The sequence below is a fragment of the Podarcis raffonei genome, chromosome Z (assembly GCF_027172205.1).
Source record: "Podarcis raffonei isolate rPodRaf1 chromosome Z, rPodRaf1.pri, whole genome shotgun sequence".
Taxonomy (NCBI): domain Eukaryota; kingdom Metazoa; phylum Chordata; class Lepidosauria; order Squamata; family Lacertidae; genus Podarcis; species Podarcis raffonei.
Window position 1 is genome coordinate 50,375,075 of NC_070621.1, and position 9,624 is coordinate 50,384,698.

The 9,624-nt window shown below is 45.4% G+C and overlaps 1 protein-coding gene across 1 annotated transcript; it reads left to right on the top strand.

The window, feature by feature from the left end:
* The first annotated feature begins 2,269 nt into the window (after positions 1-2,269).
* Positions 2,270-3,904, top strand: LOC128406265 (uncharacterized). The gene is made up of 3 exons (XM_053373509.1): positions 2,270-2,801; positions 3,150-3,258; positions 3,703-3,904. The coding sequence occupies exons 1-3, from the start codon at positions 2,391-2,393 to the stop codon at positions 3,786-3,788; spliced, it is 606 nt and encodes a 201-aa protein (XP_053229484.1). The 5' UTR covers positions 2,270-2,390; the 3' UTR covers positions 3,789-3,904.
* Positions 3,905-9,624: the final 5,720 nt, after the last annotated feature.

Genomic DNA, 9,624 nt, shown 5'->3' on the forward strand with positions numbered 1-9,624 from the left:
CCCTTGTTCTCTTATAATGGCAGTGGTGCTTACCTGAGATGTGCTGGAACTGAGTTCTGGTGAGTTCCAGCTGGGGGGGGGGCAACCATTTCATCCTCGCAACAACCCTGTGAGGTAGGTTAGGCTAAGAGATGACGACAGGAGCTCCATGGCTGAGTGGGGATTCAAGCCCTGCTCTCCCAGGTCCTAGTCAGACACTCTAACCATTGTGCCCCCACCTTGATATCTGCAGCAAACAAACACAGCTGAGGAAACTGTTGCACATTTTTACACATTGCAATGTTTTCTCATCAATGATACATACAGTACATATTTCAAAAGAAACATTACTATCTTCTGTTATTTAATAGAGAAGAATACATCTTAACCTACATCTTAACATTTTTCATCTTTTTCTGCTGTCTTCGTTGGGTGCAGAGGTGCCAACTTGAAAAAAAATTGGGGGGGGCAGGTAAGCCCCATCCTGCATAATTGATCACAAGACATGCACATGAACACCATCTGAATGGCAATGCCCATTAAATCAGGGGGGAGCAGCCCCCTCAAATATGGGGGGGCAAAAGGACCTTAACCCCCAAGAGTTGGTTCCTATTTTCAGGTTTGCTGCTTTAAAAAAAGAGTATCTTCCTTTCCCCACATCTTCCACATGGTAACATCCCTTTACTATGTAAAACTGAATAGGTCCCATTTTAGTTTCCTGTTACTTTACATAAAATTACAGTCTGAACTGTAATGGGCTAGCTGCATCCAGGATTTTTTATAAATAAATAAATAAATAAATTTGAGAAGCTGAAGGAACAATGTGCATAGCCAGGATTTGGGGGGGGCAGGTCTTTTGCTAGGGGGGGGTGAACCTCATTTTGCTGTGCATTTTTATTGATTTTTAACTGATTATGGGGGGCAGCTGCCCCTCCCTGCCCCCCTTGCTATGCCCGTGTAAAGGGACAAAATAACGTTGCTGAGAATGTGTTGAAGTGCAGAGTGTTTGAGGACCGGGACATTTGCAGGGAAACCAAAATGCTTGTTTACAAAGCTATTGTACTACCAACCTTACTGTCTGCTTGTGAAACATGGACCACTTATCAACGCCATTTCCAACTCCTCGAAAGATTCCATCAACAATGTCTCTGAAAAATTTCACACATCACTTGGGAAGACAGGCGAACTAATGCCAGTGTATTGCAAGAAGCAAAGATCACCCATATTGAAGCAATGATTCTTCAACATAATCTTTGTTGGACTGGTCATGTTGTGGGGATGCCTGATGATCGTCTTCCAAAGCAACTACTCTATTCCGAACTTAAAAAGGGAAAGCATAATGCTGGTGGTCAACAAAAGACTCTCTCAAGGCAAATCTAAAAAAAAGTAGTATAAACACCATCAACAGAGAAACACTGGCCTGCGAGAGCTCCAGTTGGAGAACAGCCTTTCCCAAAGGCGTCCTGGACTTTGAAGACACTCGAACTCAGGACACAAGTGAGAAACGGGCAAAGAGGAAGGCACACTTGGCAAACCCTCACCGTGATCAACTCCCGCCCGGAAACCTATGTCCCCACTGTGGAAGGACGTGTGGATCCAGAATTGGCCTCCACAGTCACTTATGAACTCACTGTTAAAATCCATGTTTATGGAAGACAATCTTACTCGGCTACGTGGGTCGCCAAAGAAGAAGTCTTCAACTAGCTTTTTCTCAGAGTAGACCCATTAAAATTAATGGACCCATTAGAGAAGGTTGGAAAACGTTTATTGAATATATGGGAAATAACTGAGTACAGCTGAAAATGCTGGCAGCATTAAGAGAAATTTAATAGTGTAGATAAGTTTTGATGCATGTACAGTAATAATGGAATGCTGAATGGTATAGTTTTCGTAAAACATGCAGGGATTTATGATATGTAAAATGAACCATTGAAAGAGAAGGGGAGTCATTGATATTGTAAGGATGTAAAAATGAGTACTTTAAATTGTAAAACAGAAAATTTAATAAAAAATATATATGCATATGTTAATGGCGCTTTATCCACTGCGCCTTTGTAACCAGCAGGGAAACAAAGCAAAGCTGCAGGACGCACGCCGCCCCTTTCCAGGCCTGTACTGGAAAAGTAATCATATCCATTTTCTGCCTTTTAGTTTTCTTGCGATCCAGATGCGTCGAGAAGGGACGGTGGGAGGGAGGGAGAACCGCCCACTTTCTCCTCTCATTGGCGGCCGCTGCACCGCGAGCTCCACCTTTCCCCGACGGCTCCGCTGACTAAAAGAGCGGTGGGAATCTCTGCTCGCGGCAGTTGTGCGCGGACGTCAGAGCGATCCAGGAGAGCGCTTGGCTCCTAAACAGAGGCAGGTACATCAGAGAGAGGACTTGCTGCCGGGACAGCTGCCGCGCCTACAGGATGCAACGGAGCACTTCGCCCGAGAACCCAGGCTCCGAGTCGGACGTGCCTGATTCTTCTCTGCCCGCTTGGACACCCTCGAGCCTTTCGCCCTCCGCGCCCCCATTACCCGCTCCCACTCCTGCCGTGGAAGGCGCTGCTGCCGCTGGGCCGGAAGAGTCGGAGTCCCGGGAGAAGTTTCGCGGAGGCGCGAAGCTGCCACGCTTCTCCGTCTGCCCTCAGCGTACTGCAGGGTCCGGGCTGGAGACGGTTTTTGTCGCCGCGGCTGCGGCTCTGAAGATGGCTCTGCCCTCGGAGGAGAAAACATCTCCGGCCGGAGCAGCTTCGGCTCTGAAGATGACTCTGCCCTCGGAGAAGAAAACATCTCCGAAAGGAGCGGCTTCGGCTACTGGTGGCCAGTTTCCAACCAGTGTAAGTGCAGAGGGAGAGGCAGGAAAGGGGTGTTAGGCTGTAATGCCCAGCTTGAGTCTCTCCAGCTCAAGGTGGGCATTATACCTGGAGGGCACCGGGCTGGAGAAGGATGTTGTAAGGTGAAAGGCAAGAAGGCGAACTGATTTAAATAACTGAACTTTGCAGAACTTTCTGAGTGAAAACCATAGCTCTCTGTTGCTTTAGGCAACAGCTCTAAGAGTGCAAAACTGAGTCCAGCCTGTGGCTTGTGCAGACAGGTGCAATCCACTCTTTCCAAGAGGCTGCCAGTCAATTTAATGTCTACTTCTGGTGTAAATGTTTCCCAATCCCCTCCCCTGTCCTCTCCAGGAATATGAGGCACTGAAGAGGGCAATCAAACGACTTGAGAGGGTGCTGGACAGACTGTATAAGAAGAATGAAATACTTCTCAGAAGGAAACAGCTGATGGAGCTAGAAGGTAATTTTAAGAATCCTGTATTTGCAAATCCAGGGGATGTGGCCCTCCAAGTTTTGTTGGGCTACAAGTCCCATCCTCCATAATGACTGCTGGCCATGTTGGCAGGGGCTTATGGGAGTGGGAGGGCTACAGCCCCCACCTCCCACCCCCAGTGTGGAGCACAGCTCAAGACGCCTTTGTGGGGAGGAGGCTGACCTTGCCAGGGTTGCCTTTGCTGGGCGGACGTCTTGGCAGGGGTGTTGTTCCTCCACGCAGGAGGCCAGTAGCAGACTGCGCATGTGCCTCTGAAGGGCACAAAGGTTTGCTGCCTCCTTGTGGCCCAGATTTCCTGTCTTCCTTGTGTGCCCATTTTTTGCCAAAAAGAATGAACATACGGCATAATGAAAATGCAGCACATGTATCACATACCAATTTTAACTGGTGGTTATTTGACTTTTCCCTCAGCTTTTGCTTCGGATGAAGAAGAGAAGGAAGAGAAGGAAGAAAAGGGAGAGATGGGAGAGAAGGAGTCCCCACAGAAGGAGAAATAAAGAAAACCGAAGATTGGGAGAATACTGCTGTCTATGTATTTCTACATATTTCATTAGATCATTTAAAAAGATTACAGGAATATATGTATTTGCTTTAAATAAAGTTTCTGAGAACATTCTGTGAATATGTCTTCTTAACAGTTTGAATGAGACATGATAGAACTAACATCAGCAGGAGTTGGCTTTAACTTCCTTCTAATAAACTACTGTTTATTATTATTATTATTATTATTATTATTAATTATTCCTTCTAATAAACTACTGTTTCTTCTGCCCGTCCTACTTCACCTTTTTATGGTAATCCTTGGCATAGCTGTCCACAGCAGTTTTCTCACGATCCTGTTGAAGTTTCTTCCCCACCCCCCAAATTTAGACTCTTAGCTTCCCAAGTATTTAACTGAGTTGGAATTCTGTATGATTCTACAAAATTGCCCATAACGCTTCCCCCTCCATCACAAAGAGGAAACATCAAATGTTCCCCTAGGTATGGAACTGTTTCTGTATCTACCTGTGAGATTTCCATGGCTCCTAGTCACCTGGAATTTGTTGTGGCTCTCATATTGAAAAGATTTAGCTAAATTAAGGACAAAGCCCGGAATAGAGTTGTTATGGAATCTGGCACCACAGTCCTTATCTACCCCCTCCTACATGCATATGGGGGGGTGCGCGCGCGCACAAAAGAAAAGTGTAATCATTGAGCTTTTGCTGAAATTCCAAGGATTTCGCAGTCCAAAGAGGAGTAACCTGCTTTGCACAAGAAAGTCTTCATATAATTCTGCAGAAAGGGGCATGACAAAATGTTAAAGCAATTTTTTGCAGTATGGTGTAGATCAGGCATGTCCAAAGTCTGTTTTGGGGGCCTAATCCAGCCTGCTGGTCGGTTAAATCCAGTCCCTGTGGCAGTTTATTTCCTGGAGTACAATCCTAAAAAAACTTCAACAACTTCAATCCTAAAAGAAGCTCAACAACTCCAACCCTAAAAAAAGCTCAGTCCTACATTTACCTAAGTTCTTAAAAAAGGTCAACAACTTTGGTTGGTGCTTTGGTCAACCCCCACAGCCCTTCACTTCATCAAATCTGGCCCTCTTTGAAAAAAGTTTGGGCACCACTGGTGTAGATAAACAGGTGCTACTCATTAGGTAAAAGGTAAAGGTAAAGCAACCCTGGATGGTTAAGTCCACTCTGGCGTCACTCATCTCGCTTTCAGGCTGAGGGAGCTGGTGTTTGTCCACAGACAGCTTTCCAGGTCATGTGGCCAGCAGGACTAAACCGCTTCTGGAACAACCAAACACTGTGACGGAAACCAGAGCGCACAGAAACACCATTTACCTTTCTGCTCCAGCGGGACCTATTTATCTACTTGCACTTTGACGTGCTTTCGAACTGCTAGGTTGGCAGGAGCAGGGACAGAGCAACAGGAGCTCACTCTGTCGTGGGGATTCGAACTGCCGACCTTCCGAATGGCAAGCCCAAGAGGCTCAGTGGCTGAGACCACAGCACCACCTGCTCCTAGCGCTACTCATTAGCTCACTGCTATTACTCTGTTTGCCAAGTTGATTTTCTTTTTTTGTTTTAGTTTTTACTTAGATCAGTTTCTTTTAATGTATTATGAAAAGGTTTTAATAACATCTTATGGGGGGAGGAGAAATATGTTCCTGATTTTTTTTATTTGGGAGAGTTAAAAAGAGTCAAGGGAAGAAGAATGGGGCACAAGAAGGAGAGCACTGCCAACAAAACTAAAATAAAGCCTGAGTTTATTGCACCTTTTTAATAACCTGGGGCTGGGGGAGGAGGGGGAGCATGTTCAGTGCCAGATTTAGGGTGGTGTGGGGAGTTCCACTGCACAGGGTACCAAGCAGAGGTGGGGTATAATAATAATAATAATAATAATAATAATAATAATAATAATAATAATAATAGAAGTCTATATTTATATGGGTATCCACTGAGAAGATCCATTAAAATTAACTATACCAAAAGAAATTATAGTGAAAATAAGGATGGGGAGGCAAATTTTCTCCTCACTCTGAATGCCATATTACCAATGTCTGCCCCTGGCATGTGCTTTCCACACAAAAATGCACCCCCAGCTTGGAGCCAGGGGCTCTTAATTAGCTTATTTTGCAGAGTGCTTTGACAGCAGATAAAGATCTGGCATCCGTCTCACCCACGCTCTGGCCTTGCCAGCTGCTGAGCCTGTTGTTCCCTCCTCTGGCTCCACAGGCAACCCCATCATATACGCTCAAGGACGCTCTTAGCTGGGAGCTCTCTCTGGAGTTAGCCTCTTGCTGTCTTCCCAGCAGGATAAGGCTCCCTGCTCTGGAAAGCAATACAGCAAAAGCAGAAGTTCACCAGGCGTCCCCCCGAGTAGGGACCCCCTGTTGACAAGCGTCAGTTTCACAGAACACAGCTTTTAATAATAATAATAATAATTTTTATTTATACCCCGCCCTCCCCAGCCAAGGCCGGGCTCAGAGCAGCTTACAAGCAATAATAAAAACAAGTTAAATGATTACAACTTAAAAACAAAATTAAAAATACAACATTAAAATACTGAAACATTAAAATATTAAAATGTAGCCTCATCGCAGGAGGAGAAGGAAAAGAAAAAAAGGGAAGTGGGTTCTGCTTCTTGTCATCACCTGCCTGAGACTTCCCTCTCCATCCTAACATTGGTCAAGAACAGGGTTGTGAGCTCCCAATTTCTTTCTGGGGCAGTTCACTAGCCAAATCCAGGCCCCGTCTTAATTTCTGTTGCACTGATCTGTCTTTGCTGCACTGGGTGATATGTGACTGGGAGGAGCAGCAGGTGATTCCATTCACTCTCACAGGTTGTTAGGTTTTCAGTAGGGAACAGGATGCCTATTTGAATGCAAGAGGTGAAAAAAGCAGCAGCCTGTTTGGCTTTTTCACCTCCTAAGACCTAAAGGGATCAACAAATAAGCCATGGCAGGTTAACTGCATCATTTTGCAAGTCAGTGTTGCATTTTGTTACTTTTCCCTGTCAAGGATGGGTTTGTTCAGGGATGTTTTTAATGTGTGATGTCATATTGTGCTTTTATTATTTTTTGTTGGGAGCTGCCGAGAGTGGCTGGGGGCAACCTCGTCAGATGGGTGGCATATTATTATTATTATTATTATTATTATTATTATTATTAGCACCATCATCAGGCTGCATAGGGTAGACTTGAAATATTTCCCATCATAAGGAGAATTATTTTTCCCTAACCATTAAACAGTAAATTTATACAGCTTGCAAAAAATGTGAAAGTGTTAAGTAGAGTGAAGAGCAGCAGGGCCATTGTAGTACAGATTTCAAGTATGCCTTGTTATTTGTAATGCTGTGCAATGCACCATCATTTAAAAGTGCTATAGTAGCAAGAAACTGGCCCTTGCCTCAAGCTGTAGAATGGTTGACTTGTCCTGGGGCAAGGGAGGGTGGTTTATTCTGTTGTTAAAGCACCACCAAGTTTGCTTTACCAGTGTGGCCTCTGGCTAAGAAGCGAGGCTGGGTAAAGCAATTGAAATTTGTGAGACCCTGGGATAGGTCTCAAACAGCCCCGAACCAAACCTCTGGCAAGAGGAAAGATGTTCCTTTGCAGTGGAACAACATCCATTCAAGTGCTTCTGCCCCAGCACTGCACTGGACTACTGAATGACCAAAGACAAGATTGCCAGAAGCCCCGGAATAATTGTGTGTTTTATGGAGGCATGTATTTTAGCTCTTCTTGAAAAGAATCACCTAAAATTGCATATAGGGGAAGCTATTCTCCTAATAGGGACGCGGGTGGCGCTGTGGGTAAAACCTCAGTGCCTAGGACTTGCCAATCGCATGGTCAGTGGTTCGAATCCCCGCGGCGGGGTGAGCTCCCGTCTTTCGGTCCCAGCTCCTGCCCACCTAGCAGTTCGAAAGCACCCTTAAGTGCAAGTAGATAAATAGGTACCACTTTCTAGCGGGAAGGTAAACGGCGTTTCCGTGTGCTGCGCTGGTGCTGGCTCGCCAGAGCAGCTTCGTCACGCTGGCCACGTGACCCGGAAGTGTCTCCGGACAGCACTGGCCCCCGGCCTCTTAAGCGAGATGGGCGCACAACCCTAGAGTCGGACACGACTGGCCCGTACAGGCAGGGGTACCTTTACCTTTATTCTCCTAATGGTGCAGCATTAAAACTGCTAGCATGTTTGGCAAAGCTAAGCATGGGATGGGAGACTGTGTGTTGAGATTCCTGCATTACAGCAGAGTGTATTAGATGGGTCTTTCTCAACTCGATTAATAAGAAAGTCCATTTGGCATGAAGTACAGCCAATGTAACAAAAAAAACACCTTTGCTATTTTTAGGAAAAGTTTCTTTGGAGTTTTAATCATACAAACTCCAATATTTTAACAGCATTATACAAACAAAGGAAAATAAAGGAAAACATGCTCATAGATAGAGGGTACAGAGACCCATTCTTGGACCATAGACAACAAGACTCTGTGGACTATAGAGAAAGGCAACCTCCAGCTAATAAGGCCCAAACAGGATAAATATAGACATTCTAAAGCTAGACAGTACTGTCTTGGAATTCAAGTTGAAAGAGAAGAAGACGATTCATTTCTTCTTAGCCAAAAGCAAAAGATTTCTGAAATGATCTAAAGCATGCAGATGCAAGAAGCGTACCCAGTTGCCACACCCATGACTACTGACTTTTTAAAGAATCAAGATGATTCAAAGCCATTGCCAGACAACAATGAGTGCAGGTCAGCGATTGGAAAGCTTTTGTGTCTTGTTACTACATGTAGACCTGACTTAGCCAGTGCCATGGGAATTCTAAGTAGAAAAGTAAATGCTCCCACTGAATATGACTGGATGGTTCAGAGGTTTGGTACTTCCGGGGTACAATAAACTGTAAATTAAGATTACCAGCTGTTAATAATCCTAAAATGATTGGTTTTACTGATGCCGATTGGGCTGGATGTAAAACTGATTATAAATCCACAGGTAGATATGTATTTATATTTGGAAATGGTCCCATTTCATGAGGCAGTTATAAACAGAATTGTATAGCCTTATCTTCCACAGAAACTGAATACATTGCAGCTACAGTAGTGTGCAGAGAGATGGCCTGGTCAACTTGGTCAACTAACCAAGGACTTTGGGTTGGTGAGAAAGGGGCCTGTTAGCCTAATGGAGGACAACCAGAGTTGCCTAAAGCCTTTTCCCCAAGAGCAGAGGAATTGGCACTCCCTTGAGTCTGCCCCACCTCTGCAGCCACTCAGTTAGAATCGTATCTCGGAAGATGAACACCTTGTGACTTGAACGTTTTGGCTCCCAAATGCCGCAAACCCAGAAGTGACTGTTCCGGTTTGCGAATGTTCTTTGGAACACAAACGTCCGATGCGGGTTCCGCGGGTTCCGATTGGCTGCAGAAAGTCATGCCTTAGTTTCCGAACATTTTGGAAGTCAAACAGACTTCTAGAATGGATTCCGTTTGACTTCCGAGTTATGACTGAACTTCTTGATTGTACCTCTTCCTGGCCTTCTCTCTCTCTCCTCTGACCTCTCCAAACATATCATCACTCTGTCTGTTTTTCTGGCCTCAGCAATATACAAAAGTCAAGGGGGGGAAGCAGCATGAATGGCACTGGGATGTCAGAGCTGGCCCACAGGTGAGGTGGGGTGAAGCAAAAGAAGGAGACCCCCACCTGCCCTGCCACAGGCAGAACCCACCACCCGTCCCCACTGGACAAGATGAGTGGGAGCACTTCACAGAATGGCCCTCCTCTCGCTGAGTTTGGTGACAGGATGTCAAGCAGCCTGACGCAGGAGGACACTCCGACACATTGCATTGCTCCTTG